Source organism: Engystomops pustulosus, chromosome 4 (genome assembly GCF_040894005.1).
Source record: "Engystomops pustulosus chromosome 4, aEngPut4.maternal, whole genome shotgun sequence".
In the NCBI taxonomy this organism is placed as follows: domain Eukaryota; kingdom Metazoa; phylum Chordata; class Amphibia; order Anura; family Leptodactylidae; genus Engystomops; species Engystomops pustulosus.
In genome coordinates, this window is record NC_092414.1 from 168,874,546 (window position 1) to 168,902,507 (window position 27,962).

Genomic DNA, 27,962 nt, shown 5'->3' on the forward strand with positions numbered 1-27,962 from the left:
AAGTCAAGCTCTCCCTACCTCAGAATGGATCATTCAGCAGACTTATGGAGAGCCAGCTATGACGTCTGTGGGAACAGTACGATCAATTACAGCATAGGGGTGGGGTTTAAGCAGAGCAATTACACTAGAAAAACAGCACACAAAATCTTATGGTTTGTTAAATTATGTTATACTTACTTTGTCCTAACCTCCAGTCCTGTGTAGCACTATTTCCACCGCCGATCTCTGCTGGTATAAAGATGATGCAGTAGTGTCATTACATTGACAGATTGGGGGTCATTTACTAAGGGCCCGATTCGCATTTTCCCGACGTGTTACCCGAATATTTCCGATTTGTGCCGATTTCCCCTGAATTGCCCCGGGTTTTTGGCGCACGCGATCGGATTTTGGCGCATCAGCGCTGGCATGCACGCGACGAAAATCAGGGGGCATGGCCGAACGAAAACCCGACGGATTCGGAAAAAACGCCGCATTTAAAAAACCGAAAGTGTCGCGGAGCTTGCACTTACCTTCATCCAGGATAGGCCGGTGTATTTGAGTGCATTCCGATGCTCTTCAGCGCAGCAGCACCACCTGGTGGACGTCAGAGGAACTACCTTAATGAATCCCGGCCGGACCCAAATCCACTGCAGAGAACACGCCGCTGGATCGCAAACGGACCGGGTAAGTAAATCTGCCCCATTGTATCCACTGCAGCTTAATGTCAACAGTATATGATTGCAGCAGCCTCTCACTGGCCTCAAGGGTGTTCATCTGGGGCCAGTGTTGGACCTCAGCTGAACATCATTGGCACAAACTGGTAAGTTCTACACCATGAGACTGAAATCTTACTGCTACGGATCCCATTAGCCCAGATAAGCAATGCTACTTATTCCAATGTCTGCTTTCTACCTATACAGTATTTCCTCCGAGCCATCTTTGACAACTGCTGCTGGAGCAGACTTCCATTGTGCTGGGGGTCATACATATTTTTAGTAGAGTGTATTAGATTTTAAAGATTGTCTGATATTGTTTGATCCAATGCCCACCTCAATTGATGTTAAAAATCATTACGCTTCACTGGATACAAAAGAACATTGGACAAATAGAAAAGTCCAGACACAAGAGTAGCGAGTAAATACATTAAATACAAAAGTTAATAGGAAACTTGCAAGCAAGTTGACATCGCGCAGCTGTTAGGAATAAGCAAAATGTCAGTGCTGTAATTGCCCAGATGTATTGTTCCATTATTCTAGCTCAGAAATCTGCTGCTGTGTAGTTAGCTCCGAGCCGAGGAATGTTAATAATTTCAGATAAATGAAAGTTGTGTCTTTCTACCACTGCACCAGGAACATTTTTGGCTGCACAGCACAACAAGCTTTCTGTGCTGTAATTGCCAAAATTATCGATGTCTCCTCTTATGCTGATATATAGAATATATAAACTGTACATATCGTCCAGGTCTGCAATGAATTGCTGTGTTATTCAGGACTCAGGAATGTCTTTTTTGTTTTTCTCATGCAGATGTGCAGTACATTAAAAGGAGGGACATTGTTCTGAAGAGGGAACTTGGCGAAGGAGCTTTTGGGAAAGTATTTCTTGCTGAGTGCTACAACCTCAGCCCAACCAAAGACAAAATGCTTGTCGCCGTCAAGGTAACTTAAACAACACAAGGAAATATTTTCTTCCTTACTGTATACATTGCTAGAATCACATGACTTATGTGGGGTAGTTTAAACTTTGACTTGGTGGTTATGTAACCCAGCTTGTTGTGCAAAACATTATGAATAGAGATGAGAGGACCTGAACTACAGATATTCCACACAAATTTTTAACAATTCGGTTTTTATTGTTTTTAGTGTTCAATACACAAAGCCAACCGAAATCATACATACCAGTCATGTTTTCCACATCTCTTCGATAAGGAATTTCAAACCATGGATACACAAGGGATCAAAGACATCAGCAGTTTATTTAGAAGTGAGACAACAGTAAAATACATTGGGGCACATTTACTAAGAGTGGCACAAACTGCATTATAAGCAGTTTGCCTGTGTATAGAGCAGTGCATCCAATTCATGAACAACATGCTCCAGAAATCATCTGTCACTTCCCTGCACTGGCCCAGCAGAGTTCACCAACTTTTTTATGGTGCACCTTTAACATAGGGCTCATGATACACTTCTGCCTGACTTTGCATAATAAATCTGGTGCACGGTCAGGCTAAGCCCCGGAACACCCCTTGATTTGTCTTGCATGATGCCTAGTGAAGCAGCACCACAAAAAGGTTGCGTGACATTTCTTAAGTACGTGTACAAGCAATTTTTCTCTAGAAAGAATGTGCAAAGTCTAACAGAAAACTGGCACATGGGCCTTAGTAAATCTTTCCCATTTCCCTACATCAAAACTAGTGCAGTCTGTACCACGTGCAGTTGCCTGTGGAGTGTGCAGAGGGCGATAGATTCATCATAAGTGGCGCACAGTCTTCATTAATCTGGTGTACCTGCACTGCTCAGGAAGTGTGCACCATTTTTTTTGGTGCACTTTGTTGATGCTGCACAATTGTGTGGCATGTCAGTAATAAATGTAAATTTGGCGCAAACTCAGACTAAGCAGTAACACGACTGTCTAGGTGAACAGTTTTTATGTCATGTCAGACACAGTGCAGCCTCAACACAAAACTGGTGCAGACACTTCATAATTACATGTGCAAGTAGTTTGCATGTTCTTAGTGCAAAATCAGACAGAAAACTGGTGCAAACACTTGTTGTTTTTTGAAATGCATTCAGACCAAAGCCCAGCCTCTGTGACTACCCCAGCATTTTGTCAGGGTGCAAGAGTAAGTTATAACACAGAATTATATTGTAATGCAAATGCTTAGAAAAGGCAGAAAGGCAGATTTGCACTGCAGGTGTCATGGGCTTCTTTAACCTGTTTTCAGTGAAAATGAGGTCCCTGGTGACAGGTTCCCTTTAACATGGACAATATTGTTAAAACTTAGAAGGTTCTATTAATTCCATAATAGTTTGGATCTTACCTTTGTATCTTATCTTTGGCCTGAATCTAGGCCTCTGCAAGATTGGTACAGAGAACAACCAATTTCTAACAAAGTTTTTATAAAGTTACTTACGGTAGATCTTTAGTGTTACAGAAACGGTATACATATATGCTAATAGCATACAACATATATTTGAGAGGATTCCTCAATTATGATACTCTAAAACCTGCTCAGGTGCATCGTTATATTTATGCATAGTCCTTATGCATTTACTTACTACTTCTGGACACCTCTCTCTCCCACCTGCAGACGGATGCTATCCTTGAGAGACTGATATGCATTGACCAGCCCATTAGTTCTAGTATTATGTTGTCTTATTGTTATGTAGACTATCAATGTTCATATTAACTATAAAGTGAAGGAACCATGAGAAATGTATTAACAAAAATCTTCCTCACAAAGAACCTTTTTGACATAACCTATAGCCACTATTACAATAATTTTTCCACCATTGACCAATCCAACCTTGGAAGTCACTCACCAAGAAGAGCTAAATACAATATTCGCAAGAAAGGTCAAACCGTTTCCACTTATCATGCAGATGCCCCAAATTACAGACATCGGCTGGAGCTTCCTGAATCATGTCTTATGACAAGTTCTTATGTTGTCCCTGCCCCATGTTAACTACACAGAGAACTATAACTCTTCTTCCTAAAGTTTTAAATAGCCTCCACTTTTATTGGATGCAGTATGGGTAATATTTTCCTAAATGGAGAATTGTTTACATGGTTAACATCTTATCTCCATTTTGAAAGGCAACAAATGCCAAGGTGGCACTGAGACAGAAATTCACACAGCAAGAGCTCCTAGGTCGTAATGCCAGCTTGGCACAAGTACATTGCCATACACTCCAATTCAGCAGGGAGTCGTCTGCAACCTTGGAGCAGAAAGAGGTTAAGCGAAGCTAAATTAAGTCTTCATTTTCAATTATGCCATACAAATGGCAAGGAATAGAGTTGGTATTATTATTAATAATATTAAATATATTTTTAGGACAGAACATTCATTATGAATTAATAACTTGATTTTTGTTAACATTGGAAACTCCGGGTCTGTTTAGAAAATAAAATATAACAAAACAACAAGATTCTGTCTTCCCTTTTACCTTAGAACATCACAGCATCGTTACAAAAAGGAAGGACACAAAAATGTTCCTGAAAGAAATACTTCCAGCAACATAAAGATATAAATCGACTAGAACTAATATACTATGTTAGACAAGGATGGATGATTTCCCATCTGTAATATGTAGCTATCATTTGTCTAAATATTCTTGGTCTTGCTATTTCTGTAGAATAGGTAATTAACTTTTTCTCCCATTCCAACCAACTGGGATAATAGAGGAAGGTGGTTGGAGAGTTCCCGAAAACAACAGAAATAAAACATAACAGTAATAATAATAAAAAAAATCTACAATAACCTGCATTGTTCTGCATAACAAGAACAATGTATTGAGCTGCAGATGTTATACAACCTGAAACTCCTGCACTCCAAGGCAAAATGTGTAATAGTGCCCCTCCCCCTATAAAGTGTAATGTATCATACTAGTGTCTTATTACAGCTATGTCGCAGATGGGTCTTTAGGTACCAAGTATAATTGTTATATCTGTCGCCTCTTATTCTACAATCTTAATTATGTAAAAATACATAAAATATGTGAAAACAAGAAGTTAAAGCAAAAAGCAGCTAAAAATGTGTTACACAGAGAAATTTTAAGGTGCTACATATAATGTAAATGTACAAAATGAGATTACACATCATTTTTAGCTTGTATATGTTAACTGCCTAGGCAAGTAGCAAAATACATTGGAAATGTATTAATAGGGTAACATAGAAAAAAAATAAAATCTGCTGTCCAATGATAGTAGCAGTGAGGTAATATAGTCTGTAGAATGGAGCATTTAAGAATGAGTAAAGGCAATAAATTGGAGCAGGAGCCTATATTACAATAGTGGAGGAAAGGGGATGGAGATATAAAATGAGTGAGATGTAAGCTATTTATGGTTGCAATATTTTTTATAAATGTCAGGACAGTCAAGTTTAAAAAATCCTTTTTCCAAAAACTTTGCAAAATCAAAGTTATATTTGGTACATCAGTTCAACTGTATTGCAGTGCATAGCAACTGAACTGCAACATCACCAATAATCTGTAGATAGGTGTGGTAATATTTTTTGAAGAAAGCAGACATGTTTTAGCATGGTTTTGTACAATGCCATGAATGATATGCCAACAATAACATGAAAACATGATAAACCTTTGTCAATTGCGTTGATCGACATGAGTATCTTAAATATGTAGAGGAACGATTATTGGCATAACAGCATTTTTATCATCTGTAACCCCTTAACGCATTATGGCATACATGTTTGTTATAATGCAATAAGGATATATTAGAAGGGCTCATGGGCTGAGCCCTCTTCATACATGATGGGTGTTGGCTGAATTATGCAGTCAACACCCACTGATGGTGTTAACCATTTACCTGCTGCTTTTGGCAAAAACACTGGCAACAAGTAAAGGCCCCCATCTTTGCTGGGTGCAGTTTGCATTGCTTTTAGTAAAAGTGCCCCTGTGTCTACAAGAAAATGGTGCAATGTGTTTTTTCTGCAATTTCCAGCTTAAAAGTAACTGGCATGTGATATGAAATGCTGTCACTAGGAAGTACAGTTAGTTACACAGAAAATAAGCCCAATAAACAACAAAGCACTGTAGAGCAGCACCGTGAATAAAGAACTTGTGGGTGCAGGTCCTCATAGGGGCTCTGACAGAAACCTCACTAGACTTGTAGCAAACGATGAAGCAGCAATCCGTGATAAAGAAAACGGGTTATATTCCACCATCAAATAGCAACGTTTCACCTTTTTCATAAAGGCATTATCAAGCTTGATAATGCCTTTATGGAAAAGGTGAAACGTTGCTATTTGGTTGCAGAATAAAACCCGTCTTCTTTATCACTGAGTGCTGCTTCATCGTTTGCTACACGAAAATAAGCCCAGATACTGCTCTTTAAATGGAAAAATAAAAAAGTTATCGATTAGAGATGAGCGAACATGCTCGTCCGAGCTTGATGCTCGGTCGAGCATTAGGGTACTCGAAACTGCTCGTTGCTCGGACGAATACTTCGCCCGCTCGAGAAAATGGCAGCTCCCGCCGTTTTGCTTTTTGGCGGCCAGAAACAGAGCCAATCACAAGCCAGGAGACTCTGCACTCCACCCAGCATGACGTGGTACCCTTACACGTCGATAGCAGTGGTTGGCTGGCCAGATCAGGTGACCCTGGGATAGACTAGCCGCTGGCCGCGCTGCTCGGATCATTCTGTCTCTGGATGCCGCTAGGGAGAGAGCTGCTGCTGGTCAGGGAAAGCGTTAGGGTGTTCTATTAGCTTACTGTTAGGCAGGAGTGATTCTCAAAGAACCCAACAGCCCTTCTTAGGGCTACAATAACGTTCTACTTTTTTTATTTTAATTTGCATCTTTTACCATTTTGTGAGGAATTAGCAGGGGGACTTGCTACCGTTGTGTTTAGCTCTTAGTGGCACACATATCCATAGCAAAGACCGAAGTGGGAAAATTCAGTAGGGGTTGGATTTCTATTAGGCAATAACTCAGTGTCATCTCATCTGGCATAGTAGTGTGCTTCCTTTGATACTTGGCTAGAAAATAGCCATAGGAGAATACAAATAGCTTCTTGAAGCCTACAGTAGCGTTCTATATATTTGATTTCTGGTTGATCTGCTGGTGGCTGTAGTTTCTGCAGTGCATGTACTTGCCAATTCTGAGCAATTTGTAGTGAGACTTGCGACCGCTGTGTTCTGCGCTTAGTGGCGCACATATCCATAGCAAAGGCTGAAGTGGCAAAATTCAGTAGGGGTTGGATTTCTATTAGGCAATAACTCAGTGTCATCTCATCTGGCATAGTAGTGTGCTTCCTTTGATACTTGGCTAGAAAATAGCCATAGGAGAATACAAATAGCTTCTTGAAGCCTACAGTAGCGTTCTATATATTTGATTTCTGGTTGATCTGCTGGTGGCTGTAGTTTCTGCAGTGCATGTACTTGCCAATTCTGAGCAATTTGTAGTGAGACTTGCGACCGCTGTGTTCTGCGCTTAGTGGCGCACATATCCATAGCAAAGGCTGAAGTGGCAAAATTCAGTAGGGGTTGGATTTCTATTAGGCAATAACTCAGTGTCATCTCATCTGGCATAGTAGTGTGCTTCCTTTGATACTTGGCTAGAAAATAGCCATAGGAGAATACAAATAGCTTCTTGAAGCCTACAGTAGCGTTCTATATATTTGATTTCTGGTTGATCTGCTGGTGGCTGTAGTTTCTGCAGTGCATGTACTTGCCAATTCTGAGCAATTTGTAGTGAGACTTGCGACCGCTGTGTTCTGCGCTTAGTGGCGCACATATCCATAGCAAAGGCTGAAGTGGCAAAATTCAGTAGGGGTTGGATTTCTATTAGGCAATAACTCAGTGTCATCTCATCTGGCATAGTAGTGTGCTTCCTTTGATACTTGGCTAGAAAATAGCCATAGGAGAATACAAATAGCTTCTTGAAGCCTACAGTAGCGTTCTATATATTTGATTTCTGGTTGATCTGCTGGTGGCTGTAGTTTCTGCAGTGCATGTACTTGCCAATTCTGAGCAATTTGTAGTGAGACTTGCGACCGCTGTGTTCTGCGCTTAGTGGCGCACATATCCATAGCAAAGGCTGAAGTGGCAAAATTCAGTAGGGGTTGGATTTCTATTAGGCAATAACTCAGTGTCATCTCATCTGGCATAGTAGTGTGCTTCCTTTGATACTTGGCTAGAAAATAGCCATAGCAATAGGATAGGATTGTTTGGTTCTAAAAACTCAAAAAAAAACAAAAAACACAAAAAAAACAAAAAAAAGTAAAAAAAAAAAAAAAGTTATAACTCTCATTTTAAAAATGTTTAACCCCAGGGCTAGGGGTAGAGGACGAGGGCGGGGACGTGGGCGTCCAACTACTGCAGGGGTCAGAGGCCGTGGTCCTGGGCGGGGTGAGACACCACCTGCTGATGAGGGAGCAGGGGAACGCCGCAGAGCTACACTCCCTAGGTTCATGTCTGAAGTTACTGGGACTCGTGGTAGAGCACTGTTGAGGCCAGAACAGTGCGAACAGGTGATGTCGTGGATTGCTGACAATGCTTCGAGCAATTTGTCCACCACCAGTCAGTCTTCCACGCAGTCCACCCATGTCACCGAAATCCCCACTCCTCCAGCTCCTGCACCTCAGCCTCCTCCCCCCCAGTCTGCCCCCTCCCAGGAAAATTTGCCATTTGAACCGGCATACTCTGAGGAACTGTTTTCTGGACCCTTCCCACAGTCACAAACCACTTGTCCGGTTGCTGCTGAGCAATTTTCCGATGCCCAGGTTTTCCACCAGTCACAGTCTGTGGGTGATGATGACCTTCTTGACGTAGTGGAAGTGTGTAAAGAGGTGTCCGACGATGAGGAGACACGGTTGTCAGACAGTGGGGAAGTTGTTGTCAGGGCAGGAAGTCCGAGGGGGGAGCAGACTGAGGGATCGGAGGATGATGAGGTGACAGACCCAAGCTGGGTTGAGAGGCCGGGTGAACACAGTGCTTCTGAGACGGAGGAGAGTCCTCGACCTGAACAGGTTGGAAGAGGCAGTGGTGGGGCCAGACGGAGAGGCAGGGCCAGAGCTGGTGCATCAGCGCCACTGTCAACTAGTGAAGCTCCCGTGGTGAGGGCTCTTGCGGCGAGGGCTAGATCTTCAGAAGTGTGGAGGTTCTTTAAGGAAACACCGGATGACCGACGGACTGTGGTGTGCAACATTTGCCAAACCAGGCTCAGCAGGGGTTCCACCACTACTAGCTTAACTACCACCAGTATGCGCAGGCATATGAATGCTAAGCACCCCACTCAGTGGCAACAAGCCCGTTCACCTCCGGCCGTGCACACCACTGCTCCTTCCCCTGTGTCAGCTGCTAGTCAGCCCCCTGCCCAGGACCCTGGCCCAAAAACCCCATCGTCGCCTCCACGATCCTCCACAGCATCCACCAGCGTTCAGCTCTCCATACCCCAGACGCTGGAGCGGAAACGCAAATATAGTGCAACCCACCCGCACGCCCAAGCCCTTAATGTGCACATCTCCAGATTGCTTAGCCTGGAGATGCTGCCCTATAGGCTAGTAGAGACCGAGGCCTTTCGCAACCTCATGGCGGCGGCCGCCCCTCGGTATTCGGTCCCCAGCCGCCACTACTTTTCCCGATGTGCCGTCCCAGCCCTGCACCAGCACGTGTCAGACAACATCATCCGTGCCCTGACCAACGCCGTTTCTGACAAGGTCCACCTGACCACGGACACGTGGACGAGTGCTGCCGGGCAGGGCCACTATATATCGCTGACGGCACATTGGGTTAACTTGGTGGAGGCTGGGACCGAGACTGACCCTGGGGCTGCTCATATACTGCCGACGCCGAGGATTGCGGGGCCTACCTCGGTCCAGGTGTTTCAGGCCTACTATGCCTCCTCCTCCTCCCACCCCTCCTCCACCTCCTCCTCCGAACTACCATCCGTGGGCACGGCGCCATCAGTCGGTAGCTCTAGGCACAGCAGCAGTGCCGTCGCTAAGCGACAGCAGGCGGTGCTCAAACTGCTGAGCCTAGGCGACAAAAGGCACACCGCCCAAGAGCTATTACAGGGCATCACGGCGCAGACTGATCTGTGGCTGGCACCGCTGAACCTCAAGCCGGGAATGGTTGTGTGTGACAACGGCCGTAACCTGGTGGCGGCTCTGCAACTCGGCAGACTGACACATGTGCCATGCCTGGCCCATGTGTTAAATCTGATAGTGCAGCGTTTCCTCAAGACATACCCCAATCTGTCTGATTTGCTCACGAAGGTGCGCCGCATCTGTGCGCATTTCAGGAAGTCCAGCCCAGATGCTGCCACTCTCAGGGCAGCGCAGCGCCGCCTCCAACTGCCCGCTCACCGACTGTTGTGCGACGTGCCCACGAGGTGGAATTCAACACTGACCATGTTATCCAGAGTTTACCAGCAGCGCCGAGCCATTGTAGACTGCCAGATGTCAACTTCCACCAGAACTGGTAGTCAGGTCAGTCAGCTTCCTCAAGTCTACAATGAGGAGTGGACGTGGATGTCTGATATCTGTCAGGTGCTGAGTAACTTTGAGGAGTCAACACAGATGGTCAGTGGCGATGCCGCCATCATCAGCCTCACCATCCCGCTGCTTGGCCTGTTGAAAAACTCTCTGGTCAGCATGAAGTCGGAAGCTTTGCGCTCGTCACAAGAGACGGGGGAAGAATATTCCCTTGTTGATAGCCAAAGCACCCTGAGGTCTGTTTCTCAGCGCATATCGGAGGAGGTGGAGGTGGAGGAGGATGAGGAGGAAGAGGAGGAGAATGTTGGCGAGACACAAGAGGGGACCATTGTTGAGTCCTTCACTGTTCAGCGTGTATGGGCAGAAGAAGAGGAGTTGGAGGAGTTGGAGGAGGAGGAAATGGACAGTCAGGCCAGTGAGGGGAGTGAATTCTTACGCGTTGGTACTCTGGCGCATATGGCAGATTTCATGCTAGGCTGCCTATCCCGTGACCCTCGCGTTCAAAGAATTTATTCCAGCACCGATTACTGGGTGTTCACTCTCCTGGACCCACGGTACAAGCAAAATCTTGCCACTCTCATCCCTGCAGAGGAAAGGAGTGTGAGAATGCATGAATACCAGCAGGCCCTGGTGCACAAGCTGAAACAGTATTTCCCTTCTGACAGCGCTAGCGGCAGAGTGCGTAGTTCTGCGGGACAAGTAGCGAGGGAGAGTAGGCGAGCAGGCAGCTTGTCCAGCACTGGCAAGGGTACGCTTTACAAGGCTTTTGCCAGCTTTATGTCACCCCAGCAAGACACTGTCACCTGTCCCCAGTCTCGGCAGAGTAGGGCTGATCTTTACAGAAAGATGGTGAGGGAGTACGTAGCTGACCATACCATCGTCCTAAATGATCACACAGCTCCCTACAACTACTGGGTTTCAAAGCTGGACATGTGGCACGAACTGGCGCTGTACGCCTTGGAGGTTCTTGCCTGCCCTGCCGCTAGCGTCTTGTCCGAGCGGGTTTTCAGTGCAGCTGGTGGCATCATCACCGATAAGCGTACACGCCTGTCGACTGACAGCGCTGACAGGCTGACGCTTATTAAAATGAATAAAGGCTGGATTTCTCAGAATTTCCAATCTCCACCAGGTGAAGGAAGCTCAACCTGAATAATTGATCCACTCCTCCTCCTCCTCATTTTCCTCCTTCTCCTCCTCTTTGTACAGTAAAGCAGAGGAAAATGGCTATTTTTTGACAGGGCCCACTGGCTCTTGCTATACTTCATGCATTTAATTTTTCTGGAGGGCCACCTACCCGGTCCTCTGTTTGAAACAATTTTTGTGAGTGCCACATACAGGCACTCAATCTATTCCATTTTTCTGGAGGGCCACCTACCCGGTCCTCTGGTTTGAACAATTTTTGGGACTGCCACATACAGGCACTCAATCTATTCCATTTTACTGGAGGGCCACCTACCTGCTCCTCTGGTTTGAAACATTTTTGGGACTGCCACATACAGGCACTCAATCTATCCCATTTTACTGGAGGGCCACCTACCTGCTCCTCTGGTTTGAAACATTTTTGGGACTGCCACATACAGGCACTCAATCTATCCCATTTTACTGGAGGGCCACCTACCTGCTCCTCTGGTTTGAAACATTTTTGGGACTGCCACATACAGGCACTCAATCTATTCCATTTTACTGCAGGGCCACCTACCTGCTCCTCTGGTTTGAACAATTTTTGGGACTGCCACATACAGGCACTCAATCTATTCCATTTTACTGCAGGGCCACCTACCTGCTCCTCTGGTTTGAACAATTTTTGGGACTGCCACATACAGGCACTCAATCTATTCCATTTTACTGGAGGGCCACCTACCTGCTCCTCTGGTTTGAAACATTTTTGGGACTGCCACATACAGGCACTCAATCTATCCCATTTTACTGGAGGGCCACCTACCTGCTCCTCTGGTTTGAAACATTTTTGGGACTGCCACATACAGGCACTCAATCTATCCCATTTTACTGGAGGGCCACCTACCTGCTCCTCTGGTTTGAAACATTTTTGGGACTGCCACATACAGGCACTCAATCTATTCCATTTTACTGCAGGGCCACCTACCTGCTCCTCTGGTTTGAACAATTTTTGGGACTGCCACATACAGGCACTCAATCTATTCCATTTTACTGCAGGGCCACCTACCTGCTCCTCTGGTTTGAACAATTTTTGGGACTGCCACATACAGGCACTCAATCTATTCCATTTTACTGGAGGGCCACCTACCTGCTCCTCTGGTTTGAACAATTTTTGGGACTGCCACATACAGGCACTCAATCTATCCCATTTTACTGGAGGGCCACCTACCTGCTCCTCTGGTTTGAAAAATGTTTGGGACTGCCACATACAGGCACTATCCAAATTAAATTGTCTCCATAGCAGCCTCCACACGTTGTCTCCATTGCTACCTCCAAAAGTCGTCCATATAGCTGCCTCCATACATCGTCCCTTTATCAAACGAGGTGTGTCAGGCAGAAATTTGGGTTGTTTTCATGGATTCCACATCAAAGTTGTTAACTTTGTCGCCACCCTGCTGTGTAATCCACAAAATATACTTGCAAACTTTTACCATTTAGGGATATTATTTCAGCGCTTCTTGCGCATCTGTTTACATTCCCCTCACCCGCCATATCCTAAACTTATAAGAACGCTACTACACTTGATCTTATACAAAAGTGCTGTTTGGGGAGTAGCCTAGAGACAGGGGCTTGGATTTGCGAAAGCTCGCCTGGCAGCGGAGCGCCAGCTCCATGCGCATCATGCGCTTCTTGCGCATCTGTTTACATTCCCCTCACCCGGCATATCCTAAACTTATAAGAACGCTACTACACTTGATCTTATACAAAAGGTTCTTAGAAGTGCTGTTTGGGGAGTAGCCTAGAGACAGGGGCTTGGATTGGCGAAAGCTCGCCTGGCAGCGGAGCGCCAGCTCCATGCCAAGATCCAACTAACATAGTTTTAACTGCAGCACCTTTAATCTACTACTAGTTCACTGCCTCCATACATGGTCCCCTTATCAAACGAGCTGTGTCAGGCAGAATTTTGGGTTGTTTTCATGGCTTCCATGTTAACTTTGTCGCCACCCTGCTGTGTAATCCACAAAATATACTGGCAAACTTTTATCATGTACCGATATTATTTGAGCACTTCTTGCTCACCTCCTTTGGTTCCTCTCTGCCACCCATTGGTTTGAAGCCTGAGTCCATTTAGGGTATGTCGCCATGACACTCTCTAGCCTGCTGCCGCTGCCTCTGCATGCCGTCCCCTATAGTGTCAGGGTCAATTATTGCATGTTTTAGATGCTATCTAGCTTCATTCTGTCACTCTGTCATGGCCATGCTGTTGCCCATAATTTTGGCATAATGGTGCGTTTAAGCAGCCTCAGAGGCATCCATGCATGCTGCCCCTGCTGTTTCCTGTCCATTTCCGTGGTGTTTCCATCCTTTTCTGAGGTTCCCAGGTGTTTGGCCAAGCTTCCCTGTGCAGAGCCTTGGTCCCCTTGAAAAATGCTCGAGTCTCCCATTGACTTCAATGGGGTTCGTTATTCGAGACGAGCACTCGAGCATCGGGAAAAGTTCGTCTCGAATAACGAGTACCCGAGCATTTTAGTGTTCGCTCATCTCTATTATCGATTTTTAAAGATGGGTAGTGAATATGTCCTGGCCCTTAAGGGGTTAAAAAAATGTAAAAAAATAGGCGGAATGGGTATTTTAGTAAGTCCATTAATTGTTACAGAACAGTTCAAAGCATGACACGCTAGAAATTAGCAGCCCACAGGTTAATATCATATGGTAAGCATTAAAATCCAATAATGGAGCCATTACAATACTTTGGTCCTCTACTCTAGAAATCTTGTTGCTTGCAGGTCAGGCATGCAGAATGCTACCTCATTTCTTTTTCAGCTGTGACCTAGCTTTAGTTCAAGTGCCTTTCACAGGTTTTGTGATCCGGTAGCCTGTGTTGTGTCATCTCATGGACTTTGTATTAGATCTATAATTGGATTTTTCTGAAGATTATGTGAAGCAAGCATAAGCTTGGTGTTTGGATGGGCAACAATAAAGATAATTTCTGCTTCGAGAGGCTTCAACGTCCATTTCACTAGATAAAGAGACGGCTCGGTAGTTTTGCAATGTTGGTTTTCTATTCTGACTATTGAAACATATATAGAGAAAGGCCTAAGGATTTTAAGGTTTAAATCTTTAATAATAGCCATGTAGGCGAGTCCTTCTTTTTTATAACATGGAAAAATTATTATCCTTCAAAGTGACGAATCAAAAGAAAGTGATGGTTTAAGGGTCCTCAGTGATGTCTTACATCAAACAAGATGCTTTCTGATATATACTTTCTGAAAACTCATCAGTTGAGGATGAATACAAAAGAATGAAAGATGTATGACGTTGTTATGGACTGCTCACAACCAGAGATGAAGAAATCTATAAGCTGATTTGAAGATTTGTTACGATTTTCAAGTACCAAATCAAATCTGAATATTTTCATATTTTCTTCAGGTTTTGTTTTAAATAATTATAATGGAGGTCTAATGGATTCCTCAAAATGTTCATTGATTTCAGTTTGAGAACTAAAGGGGGTTTTAAGCTAAATTTCAGGACAATTAAAGCAACATCCTTTCAATTTCAAAAGATTTGGAAACTATTTGAAATTTGCGAAAAGTCTGGCAAAGCTTCAGTGATTCGTATTTTCAATGATTCACTCATCTCTATTTTATTAATTTTTTGGCAATTTACTGGATTTTTAAGTCCTACAAAGAAGCTCAGAACACTAGAATAATAGTTCATAGTTACTCTGAGGGCAGATTTATCAAGCTGTCTGAAATTCTGAACATTTCTAGTTGCCTATGGCAACCAATCACAGCTCCTCTTTAAAAAATTCATAAGCACTGGTAAAATGAAAGCTGAGCTGTGATTGGTTGGCATGGGCAACTAGAAATATTCTGACTTTCAGGCAACTTGATAAATCTGCCCTAATGATTTCTTAAATGAAAGTGCAACTGATCTAACAAAAAAAATACAAGCCAAATCAAATTTAATAAACATAAAAATCTATACAAGGAATATAACATTATAAAAAGGGGGCAAATAAATCAATGAGATGCCTTTTAGGTTAGTCCTCTTGCCATTAAAAGGTCATTATTGGAGAAGCGAGATTGCAATAAAAGGAACCTGTCTAAAATACAGCTAATGAGAGGTTCTCATAAAGTCCTATTAACTAAAGCTTCTTTTAGCTAATAATGATTTCCCTTACATCCTTATAAAGTCAACTTTGTAATCCCATCTGGCATCAGAGGTGGCGTGTCCTGCTCGGCCAGCCCCGACCATCTACTCCTCTCCATTCCCTGTGCCTTTTCTCATAATTCAGGACTTAATTTCATGTGACCGGAGTTATGTCATCTAAGGTTCTTTACCCAGTTCCATTTGCAACATCTACCCCATGTATGTATCTGATCACATGACATAACAAAATTCCTCCATGGACTTCTACTCCTCCCCATTCCTCCATGGCGGCAAATGATGTTGCAAATGAAACTAAGTACAGGCAAGTACCTTCAAGGACATTACCCTGGTCACATGACATAAAATGCCCAATTATGCACCATAGCTCTTTTGCAATGTTCCATACAGCAGGAACAAGGTGAAAAGTAAATTTCAATATGCAGGACTCACTTAGTGTGATTGGATTCATAAGATATATGTTTACAAACTGATTTTTTAACATAGCGGCCATGGAAAATAACCATTTACGGATAAAGGCACATGTTTTTAATAATAGTTTTTAATAATGAATTTATTTTGGGTGGGTTAATTTAAATTGTAGGTTCTCTTTTAAAAAAGTATACACAACCCCTGATAGACATAACCAATTTCTTATCCTGTTACATCTTGTTTTAGATCCTTATAGAATGACTCTGGCATTTGCTAGGCGTCCAGGAATTTGTAAAGTAAAATGGATTATCCTTTTGTGAAAGATTCCTTCCATTTCATGAACAAACCATAATTTATTTTTCATGACAATTGCTTATAGGTTGCTGGGTAAAAAAGAGTTTAATTGATGCTATGTGTTTGTGTACTATTATTAACTAATTTATGCACCCAAATTTATATTGTATAACTTGTTAAAACCTGCTATATTTATTAAAATTGATAAAAAGATAAGCCTTGAAATGGCAATGCAATGTTAGTAACATACACGTAGTGGAGGACTCATTGCAATTACAATGCCATCTAGCTGATAAAGGGATAATTTCATTGAATGCATGATATAAGGCCTTAAAGGAAACCTACCTCCTCAGATCTACCTATTAAGGTGGAAACAGTGGCAGGTTCAACTACTAAATGACATGGGGGCCCTTTTTAAGCTTCGCAGCCAAGTATGCGCAGCCGCCCGCTCTTCATAGAGAGCCTATGCAGACCGCGGACGAGTGTGTACAACTAACAGGACCTGCACGCTGAAGATCTCGTAGTAGGAGGATCCAAAGAGGCTACTAGGGTTTGGAGTATCTGCGCCGTGTAGCTTCAGCTTCGGCTTCTCCACACCCCAGTAGCCTCTTTCAGATATTTGCATATTAGGTGACTAAAAGATTTATAAAGTTACAGGCCGCTCAAGGATTAGCCCTAAAAAGGGCTCCCATGTAATTCATTCGTTGAACGTGCCACCGGATCTACCTTAAAAGGTAGATCCAAGATGGTAGGTTTCCTTTAAAATGAGCAGGACTCTTTGTCATTGTATTCCTAGAACATTACTAGAACCTAGAGTCATGCTCCTCCCTCAGGCCCTGCAAAAGGTATAATTTAATGAATAAGCTGTGACTGGAGTGTTTCCTTAATATATAAATGTGGAAAACCCAAATGGAGGCAGGAGTGTTGGTGCTTAGAAAATCCTCGATGAATGAGTATAAATGGCTCAAAAAGAGCACTTTTTTATTTTACAATATAAAAAATTGTTAAAATGTATAACAATAAAATGCTACACTAGAGATGAGCGAACACTAAAATGCTCGGGTACTCGTTATTCGAGACGAACTTTTCCCGATGCTCGAGTGCTCGTCTCGAATAACGAACCCCATTGAAGTCAATGGGAGACTCGAGCATTTTTCAAGGGGACCAAGGCTCTGCACAGGGAAGCTTGGCCAAACACCTGGGAACCTCAGAAAAGGATGGAAACACCACGGAAATGGACAGGAAACAGCAGGGGCAGCATGCATGGATGCCTCTGAGGCTGCTTAAACGCACCATTATGCCAAAATTATGGGCAACAGCATGGCCATGACAGAGTGACAGAATGAAGCTAGATAGCATCTAAAACATGCAATAATTGACCCTGACACTATAGGGGACGGCATGCAGAGGCAGCGGCAGCAGGCTAGAGAGTGTCATGGCGACATACCCTAAATGGACTCAGGCTTCAAACCAATGGGTGGCAGAGAGGAACCAAAGGAGGTGAGCAAGAAGTGCTCAAATAATATCGGTACATGATAAAAGTTTGCCAGTATATTTTGTGGATTACACAGCAGGGTGGCGACAAAGTTAACATGGAAGCCATGAAAACAACCCAAAATTCTGCCTGACACAGCTCGTTTGATAAGGGGACCATGTATGGAGGCAGTGAACTAGTAGTAGATTAAAGGTGCTGCAGTTAAAACTATGTTAGTTGGATCTTGGCATGGAGCTGGCGCTCCGCTGCCAGGCGAGCTTTCGCCAATCCAAGCCCCTGTCTCTAGGCTACTCCCCAAACAGCACTTCTAAGAACCTTTTGTATAAGATCAAGTGTAGTAGCGTTCTTATAAGTTTAGGATATGCCGGGTGAGGGGAATGTAAACAGATGCGCAAGAAGCGCATGATGCGCATGGAGCTGGCGCTCCGCTGCCAGGCGAGCTTTCGCAAATCCAAGCCCCTGTCTCTAGGCTACTCCCCAAACAGCACTTTTGTATAAGATCAAGTGTAGTAGCGTTCTTATAAGTTTAGGATATGGCGGGTGAGGGGAATGTAAACAGATGCGCAAGAAGCGCTGAAATAATATCCCTAAATGGTAAAAGTTTGCAAGTATATTTTGTGGATTACACAGCAGGGTGGCGACAAAGTTAACAACTTTGATGTGGAATCCATGAAAACAACCCAAATTTCTGCCTGACACACCTCGTTTGATAAAGGGACGATGTATGGAGGCAGCTATATGGACGACTTTTGGAGGTAGCAATGGAGACAACGTGTGGAGGCTGCTATGGAGACAATTTAATTTGGATAGTGCCTGTATGTGGCAGTCCCAAACATTTTTCAAACCAGAGGAGCAGGTAGGTGGCCCTCCAGTAAAATGGGATAGATTGAGTGCCTGTATGTGGCAGTCCCAAAAATTGTTCAAACCAGAGGAGCAGGTAGGTGGCCCTCCAGTAAAATGGAATAGATTGAGTGCCTGTATGTGGCAGTCCCAAAAATTGTTCAAACCAGAGGAGCAGGTAGGTGGCCCTGCAGTAAAATGGAATAGATTGAGTGCCTGTATGTGGCAGTCCCAAAAATTGTTCAAACCAGAGGAGCAGGTAGGTGGCCCTGCAGTAAAATGGAATAGATTGAGTGCCTGTATGTGGCAGTCCCAAAAATGTTTCAAACCAGAGGAGCAGGTAGGTGGCCCTCCAGTAAAATGGGATAGATTGAGTGCCTGTATGTGGCAGTCCCAAAAATGTTTCAAACCAGAGGAGCAGGTAGGTGGCCCTCCAGTAAAATGGAATAGATTGAGTGCCTGTATGTGGCAGTCCCAAAAATTGTTCAAACCAGAGGAGCAGGTAGGTGGCCCTGCAGTAAAATGGAATAGATTGAGTGCCTGTATGTGGCAGTCCCAAAAATTGTTCAAACCAGAGGAGCAGGTAGGTGGCCCTGCAGTAAAATGGAATAGATTGAGTGCCTGTATGTGGCAGTCCCAAAAATGTTTCAAACCAGAGGAGCAGGTAGGTGGCCCTCCAGTAAAATGGGATAGATTGAGTGCCTGTATGTGGCAGTCCCAAAAATGTTTCAAACCAGAGGAGCAGGTAGGTGGCCCTCCAGTAAAATGGGATAGATTGAGTGCCTGTATGTGGCAGTCCCAAAAATGTTTCAAACCAGAGGAGCAGGTAGGTGGCCCTCCAGTAAAATGGAATAGATTGAGTGCCTGTATGTGGCAGTCCCAAAAATTGTTCAAACCAGAGGACCGGGTAGGTGGCCCTCCAGAAAAATGGAATAGATTGAGTGCCTGTATGTGGCACTCACAAAAATTGTTTCAAACAGAGGACCGGGTAGGTGGCCCTCCAGAAAAATTAAATGCATGAAGTATAGCAAGAGCCAGTGGGCCCTGTCAAAAAATAGCCATTTTCCTCTGCTTTACTGTACAAAGAGGAGGAGAAGGAGGAAAATGAGGAGGAGGAGGAGGAGTGGATCAATTATTCAGGTTGAGCTTCCTTCACCTGGTGGAGATTGGAAATTCTGAGAAATCCAGCCTTTATTCATTTTAATAAGCGTCAGCCTGTCAGCGCTGTCAGTCGACAGGCGTGTACGCTTATCGGTGATGATGCCACCAGCTGCACTGAAAACCCGCTCGGACAAGACGCTAGCGGCAGGGCAGGCAAGAACCTCCAAGGCGTACAGCGCCAGTTCGTGCCACATGTCCAGCTTTGAAACCCAGTAGTTGTAGGGAGCTGTGTGATCATTTAGGACGATGGTATGGTCAGCTACGTACTCCCTCACCATCTTTCTGTAAAGATCAGCCCTACTCTGCCGAGACTGGGGACAGGTGACAGTGTCTTGCTGGGGTGACATAAAGCTGGCAAAAGCCTTGTAAAGCGTACCCTTGCCAGTGCTGGACAAGCTGCCTGCTCGCCTACTCTCCCTCGCTACTTGTCCCGCAGAACTACGCACTCTGCCGCTAGCGCTGTCAGAAGGGAAATACTGTTTCAGCTTGTGCACCAGGGCCTGCTGGTATTCATGCATTCTCACACTCCTTTCCTCTGCAGGGATGAGAGTGGCAAGATTTTGCTTGTACCGTGGGTCCAGGAGAGTGAACACCCAGTAATCGGTGCTGGAATAAATTCTTTGAACGCGAGGGTCACGGGATAGGCAGCCTAGCATGAAATCTGCCATATGCGCCAGAGTACCAACGCGTAAGAATTCACTCCCCTCACTGGCCTGACTGTCCATTTCCTCCTCCTCCAACTCCTCCAACTCCTCTTCTTCTGCCCATACACGCTGAACAGTGAAGGACTCAACAATGGTCCCCTCTTGTGTCTCGCCAACATTCTCCTCCTCTTCCTCCTCATCCTCCTCCACCTCCACCTCCTCCGATATGCGCTGAGAAACAGACCTCAGGGTGCTTTGGCTATCAACAAGGGAATATTCTTCCCCCGTCTCTTGTGACGAGCGCAAAGCTTCCGACTTCATGCTGACCAGAGAGTTTTTCAACAGGCCAAGCAGCGGGATGGTGAGGCTGATGATGGCGGCATCGCCACTGACCATCTGTGTTGACTCCTCAAAGTTACTCAGCACCTGACAGATATCAGACATCCACGTCCACTCCTCATTGTAGACTTGAGGAAGCTGACTGACCTGACTACCAGTTCTGGTGGAAGTTGACATCTGGCAGTCTACAATGGCTCGGCGCTGCTGGTAAACTCTGGATAACATGGTCAGTGTTGAATTCCACCTCGTGGGCACGTCGCACAACAGTCGGTGAGCGGGCAGTTGGAGGCGGCGCTGCGCTGCCCTGAGAGTGGCAGCATCTGGGCTGGACTTCCTGAAATGCGCACAGATGCGGCGCACCTTCGTGAGCAAATCAGACAGATTGGGGTATGTCTTGAGGAAACGCTGCACTATCAGATTTAACACATGGGCCAGGCATGGCACATGTGTCAGTCTGCCGAGTTGCAGAGCCGCCACCAGGTTACGGCCGTTGTCACACACAACCATTCCCGGCTTGAGGTTCAGCGGTGCCAGCCACAGATCAGTCTGCGCCGTGATGCCCTGTAATAGCTCTTGGGCGGTGTGCCTTTTGTCGCCTAGGCTCAGCAGTTTGAGCACCGCCTGCTGTCGCTTAGCGACGGCACTGCTGCTGTGCCTAGAGCTACCGACTGATGGCGCCGTGCCCACGGATGGTAGTTCGGAGGAGGAGGTGGAGGAGGGGTGGGAGGAGGAGGAGGCATAGTAGGCCTGAAACACCTGGACCGAGGTAGGCCCCGCAATCCTCGGCGTCGGCAGTATATGAGCAGCCCCAGGGTCAGTCTCGGTCCCAGCCTCCACCAAGTTAACCCAATGTGCCGTCAGCGATATATAGTGGCCCTGCCCGGCAGCACTCGTCCACGTGTCCGTGGTCAGGTGGACCTTGTCAGAAACGGCGTTGGTCAGGGCACGGATGATGTTGTCTGACACGTGCTGGTGCAGGGCTGGGACGGCACATCGGGAAAAGTAGTGGCGGCTGGGGACCGAATACCGAGGGGCGGCCGCCGCCATGAGGTTGCGAAAGGCCTCGGTCTCTACTAGCCTATAGGGCAGCATCTCCAGGCTAAGCAATCTGGAGATGTGCACATTAAGGGCTTGGGCGTGCGGGTGGGTTGCACTATATTTGCGTTTCCGCTCCAGCGTCTGGGGTATGGAGAGCTGAACGCTGGTGGATGCTGTGGAGGATCGTGGAGGCGACGATGGGGTTTTTGGGCCAGGGTCCTGGGCAGGGGGCTGACTAGCAGCTGACACAGGGGAAGGAGCAGTGGTGTGCACGGCCGGAGGTGAACGGGCTTGTTGCCACTGAGTGGGGTGCTTAGCATTCATATGCCTGCGCATACTGGTAGTAGTTAAGCTAGTAGTGGTGGAACCCCTGCTGAGCCTGGTTTGGCAAATGTTGCACACCACAGTCCGTCGGTCATCCGGTGTTTCCTTAAAGAACCTCCACACTTCTGAAGATCTAGCCCTCGCCGCAAGAGCCCTCACCACGGGAGCTTCACTAGTTGACAGTGGCGCTGATGCACCAGCTCTGGCCCTGCCTCTCCGTCTGGCCCCACCACTGCCTCTTCCAACCTGTTCAGGTCGAGGACTCTCCTCCGTCTCAGAAGCACTGTGTTCACCCGGCCTCTCAACCCAGCTTGGGTCTGTCACCTCATCATCCTCCGATCCCTCAGTCTGCTCCCCCCTCGGACTTCCTGCCCTGACAACAACTTCCCCACTGTCTGACAACCGTGTCTCCTCATCGTCGGACACCTCTTTACACACTTCCACTACGTCAAGAAGGTCATCATCACCCACAGACTGTGACTGGTGGAAAACCTGGGCATCGGAAAATTGCTCAGCAGCAACCGGACAAGTGGTTTGTGACTGTGGGAAGGGTCCAGAAAACAGTTCCTCAGAGTATGCCGGTTCAAATGGCAAATTTTCCTGGGAGGGGGCAGACTGGGGGGGAGGAGGCTGAGGTGCAGGAGCTGGAGGAGTGGGGATTTCGGTGACATGGGTGGACTGCGTGGAAGACTGACTGGTGGTGGACAAATTGCTCGAAGCATTGTCAGCAATCCACGACATCACCTGTTCGCACTGTTCTGGCCTCAACAGTGCTCTACCACGAGTCCCAGTAACTTCAGACATGAACCTAGGGAGTGTAGCTCTGCGGCGTTCCCCTGCTCCCTCATCAGCAGGTGGTGTCTCACCCCGCCCAGGACCACGGCCTCTGACCCCTGCAGTAGTTGGACGCCCACGTCCCCGCCCTCGTCCTCTACCCCTAGCCCTGGGGTTAAACATTTTTAAAATGAGAGTTATAACTTTTTTTTTTTTTTTACTTTTTTTTGTTTTTTTTGTGTTTTTTGTTTTTTTTTGAGTTTTTAGAACCAAACAATCCTATCCTATTGCTATGGCTATTTTCTAGCCAAGTATCAAAGGAAGCACACTACTATGCCAGATGAGATGACACTGAGTTATTGCCTAATAGAAATCCAACCCCTACTGAATTTTGCCACTTCAGCCTTTGCTATGGATATGTGCGCCACTAAGCGCAGAACACAGCGGTCGCAAGTCTCACTACAAATTGCTCAGAATTGGCAAGTACATGCACTGCAGAAACTACAGCCACCAGCAGATCAACCAGAAATCAAATATATAGAACGCTACTGTAGGCTTCAAGAAGCTATTTGTATTCTCCTATGGCTATTTTCTAGCCAAGTATCAAAGGAAGCACACTACTATGCCAGATGAGATGACACTGAGTTATTGCCTAATAGAAATCCAACCCCTACTGAATTTTGCCACTTTAGCCTTTGCTATGGATATGTGCGCCACTAAGCGCAGAACACAGCGGTCGCAAGTCTCACTACAAATTGCTCAGAATTGGCAAGTACATGCACTGCAGAAACTACAGCCACCAGCAGATCAACCAGAAATCAAATATATAGAACGCTACTGTAGGCTTCAAGAAGCTATTTGTATTCTCCTATGGCTATTTTCTAGCCAAGTATCAAAGGAAGCACACTACTATGCCAGATGAGATGACACTGAGTTATTGCCTAATAGAAATCCAACCCCTACTGAATTTTGCCACTTCAGCCTTTGCTATGGATATGTGCGCCACTAAGCGCAGAACACAGCGGTCGCAAGTCTCACTACAAATTGCTCAGAATTGGCAAGTACATGCACTGCAGAAACTACAGCCACCAGCAGATCAACCAGAAATCAAATATATAGAACGCTACTGTAGGCTTCAAGAAGCTATTTGTATTCTCCTATGGCTATTTTCTAGCCAAGTATCAAAGGAAGCACACTACTATGCCAGATGAGATGACACTGAGTTATTGCCTAATAGAAATCCAACCCCTACTGAATTTTGCCACTTCAGCCTTTGCTATGGATATGTGCGCCACTAAGCGCAGAACACAGCGGTCGCAAGTCTCACTACAAATTGCTCAGAATTGGCAAGTACATGCACTGCAGAAACTACAGCCACCAGCAGATCAACCAGAAATCAAATATATAGAACGCTACTGTAGGCTTCAAGAAGCTATTTGTATTCTCCTATGGCTATTTTCTAGCCAAGTATCAAAGGAAGCACACTACTATGCCAGATGAGATGACACTGAGTTATTGCCTAATAGAAATCCAACCCCTACTGAATTTTGCCACTTCAGCCTTTGCTATGGATATGTGCGCCACTAAGCGCAGAACACAGCGGTCGCAAGTCTCACTACAAATTGCTCAGAATTGGCAAGTACATGCACTGCAGAAACTACAGCCACCAGCAGATCAACCAGAAATCAAATATATAGAACGCTACTGTAGGCTTCAAGAAGCTATTTGTATTCTCCTATGGCTATTTTCTAGCCAAGTATCAAAGGAAGCACACTACTATGCCAGATGAGATGACACTGAGTTATTGCCTAATAGAAATCCAACCCCTACTGAATTTTCCCACTTCGGTCTTTGCTATGGATATGTGTGCCACTAAGAGCTAAACACAACGGTAGCAAGTCCCCCTGCTAATTCCTCACAAAATGGTAAAAGATGCAAATTAAAATAAAAAAAGTAGAACGTTATTGTAGCCCTAAGAAGGGCTGTTGGGTTCTTTGAGAATCACTCCTGCCTAACAGTAAGCTAATAGAACACCCTAACGCTTTCCCTGACCAGCAGCAGCTCTCTCCCTAGCGGCATCCAGAGACAGAATGATCCGAGCAGCGCGGCCAGCGGCTAGTCTATCCCAGGGTCACCTGATCTGGCCAGCCAACCACTGCTATCGACGTGTAAGGGTACCACGTCATGCTGGGTGGAGTGCAGAGTCTCCTGGCTTGTGATTGGCTCTGTTTCTGGCCGCCAAAAAGCAAAACGGCGGGAGCTGCCATTTTCTCGAGCGGGCGAAGTATTCGTCCGAGCAACGAGCAGTTTCGAGTACCCTAATGCTCGACCGAGCATCAAGCTCGGACGAGCATGTTCGCTCATCTCTATGCTACACGTTTCTGCTCCGCACCGGAGCCTTCGTCATGCCTGATACTGATATGAAAACAGATGGCTGAGTATCTCATGTTAAAGCCATGATTAGCCTTGTGGGCATAGCCTGACTCTGATCTGCCCTGACTCTCAGGTATGACTACTTGGCAGTGCTGAAGTCGTAGTTTGTGCTATGCAACCACATGAGACCGAGTATTTGCAGTTTAATCCTGATTGACGCCAGAAATCTGATGTTCTGAAGTTATTATTCATAGCAGGGAATCTTTAGATTAACAATGCTGACTGATGTTTCCATCCTTCCGATGCTCCTCTCTGTCTAATCACACAAGCTCCTCTGTGTAATAAGAACCTTCCTTATTTTGCATTTCACGGCCCGTGCCCTGCTAGATATGTATGGCATGCTGCTGTCATTAGGGCTTTCAGTTCCATACAATGATTAATAATTAAAAGATACTGCGCTCCACTCAGCTTTCTTACTTACATCGCAAAATGTTATTGATCTTTTGTTTATTAAATTACAAGCTTCACAGAGATGCCATATTGGAAATGACACTTGGAGACTTTCAAAACAATAACAAAAATGAACTCAACAATTACCCGCTGCTTTCTTGTCATTCAGCTTCCTCTTACATGGTTAACTAACCACTTTGCAACGTTTGAGTGCCGTTTCCTGTGTTGTTTTCATTTTTAACATTTCTGTTTACAAAAATAGATTACTATCAGCACGGACAAGGGGGAGGGTACTTGTTGTCCTAAACATGGCTATGACCTTAACTCACTGGATACACATAGGATTATCAGTATATTTTTTTACCTAATATTGGTAATTTCTTTTGCTCTGTATGGCCATTTCATTATTTTTTATAGGGCTGCCCCGGGGTAAGAAAATGCTGCTTTAAATTTACAATGTTTAGCTGCTTTTATTTATGGCATATTATTTATAAAGAAGATGTGTGCATATTTAATAGATGACCTAAAGTTACTATTACTGTAACAAAAGCAAACTCAAGATTGAGCATATTCTATATAATATTCTACATTTTATGTGCAAATAATTGTGTTTTTCCCTACGACTAGTACAATTTACACTTGTATCTTATGAATGATCTAATAGCATCACTAACCAATGGGTGGACCAGTTATCTAATTGCAATGAATAGACTCCAAGGCCCTGAAGCAATAAGTTTGTAAAGAAAATCAACTCCCTTTATGTAGTCTTGACAGATTTAAAGCTGGGATTAAAAATGTACTTTCACAGATCATGATCCAAATCAGCATAAAACTACACGAAAATATGATACTTAGTGAAGTGTGGGTTTCTGGCATATCATAGACTTTTATGGAAATGAAAAGCAATTCCAAGTAGAATACAAACTGCCAAATAAGACTCAGAGAGTCGATGGGTTTTAAGATTATGAATACAATAAATCTGGATTCTACTCTTCTGAGATTCTGTATCTCCAAGCTAGGATGAAGCTTATTCCAGGGATGTTTTACATTCTGTTATAGTACAGGTTTGATTCTCATCCATCATAAAAACAAATCATAACATCTTAATTATAAAGAAGAAGAATTTTACAATTTTAAAAAACATTATAGAGTGAACAAATGCTTGGAGAAAATCTGTATACAAACCGATACATCTTACCTAATTATACCATGGTGACTAAACTTAGTTGCACACCATCCATCAACTACTAAGCACAGCAGGAAAATAGAGAGGAATATTAAAAATGAATTAGTGTTTCTTATGTATATACATTGTTGGATAAATGCTTTGTTTTCATGCACAAAAACTTACCAAATTCACTATTATCATGTAATTGGCAAGATTATTCTCAAGGCAGCATTAAATACAATCGCTATAAATTTCATCAGTTTTCCCTATTCTAATATGCAAAAAAAAAAAAAATCCCTTGAAATTTAAAGGAGTTATCCTTAAAGGGAACAGGTCAGTAGAAATTTGCCTAGTAAACCAATAAAAGTTGTTTGTCAAGTAGCTTAACACCTTCCAGTTTCTTTTATGGGGAGGTGCGGTGGATCTTCATCCAGAAGATCAACATAAAAATGAGATGTAAATCGGTTGTATAAAGTCATGAATGTGACAAGTTTAGCACTACAGTCAAGCTCTCCCTGCTTAAAAAATATGTCCTTCTCATTATTTTGCATCTTTATGTCCAGGGACATCACAAACTGGCTCTCATGAAGTGTGGTGTGTCAGGATGTCAATCAAAGCAGAGGGGGGGGGGGGGAGATAGACTTCAGTGTTTTATTATCTGCCTCTCTGACCTTATTCACCCAGATTACATTTTACTTTAAAGTAGGTTCATGGTTGATGCCATCACACTGAGCCATGAAAGAAATTTGGAAGGGGTTGAGCATCTGGACAATGACTGGTAATGGTTTACTAGGTCAATGACTGCTGACAAATTGCGTTTAAGGGAGGAGCTTCTAAGTGCTCTGTAAAGAGGCAGCTTATAAGAGCTTGAGTGTAACAAAAAGCTCTTTCCTGCTTTGGTAGACCAAAAATGAGTGATCCTTCAGTGGTGAAGTTGCTCACGCAGTTTCTCATGTTACTGTAGCTTAACTTTAGTTAAGGGCCCAATTTTCTCATAAAACCTATTTAACACAAAGTTACGTGAAAACTTTAATAGGGTACTGTAGTATGCAATAGAGATTCAATTCATAGAAGTTTCCTAAAATTTTTGAAAAGATTTGTCATGGGTCTTAATCAAATTATTCGCTCAACTCTTAGTTGTAGGAAAAACTGTTACTTCTTTCTCCAACCTAAAGAAAAGGTTAGAAAGGTCAATTATGTAAATCAAGTAAAGC

The 27,962-nt window shown here is 44.6% G+C and overlaps 1 protein-coding gene across 6 annotated transcripts in view; it reads left to right on the forward strand.

Annotated features, from left to right (window-relative positions):
* Window positions 1-27,962, forward strand: part of NTRK3 (neurotrophic receptor tyrosine kinase 3) — a 442,602-nt gene that overhangs the window by 379,688 nt on the left and 34,952 nt on the right. For all 6 annotated transcript variants that reach the window (XM_072148525.1, XM_072148524.1, XM_072148528.1 and 3 more), the window contains exon 14: window positions 1,504-1,634. In XM_072148525.1, coding sequence (XP_072004626.1) covers window positions 1,504-1,634 — 131 coding nt within the window. The remainder of the gene's footprint in view (window positions 1-1,503; window positions 1,635-27,962) is intronic.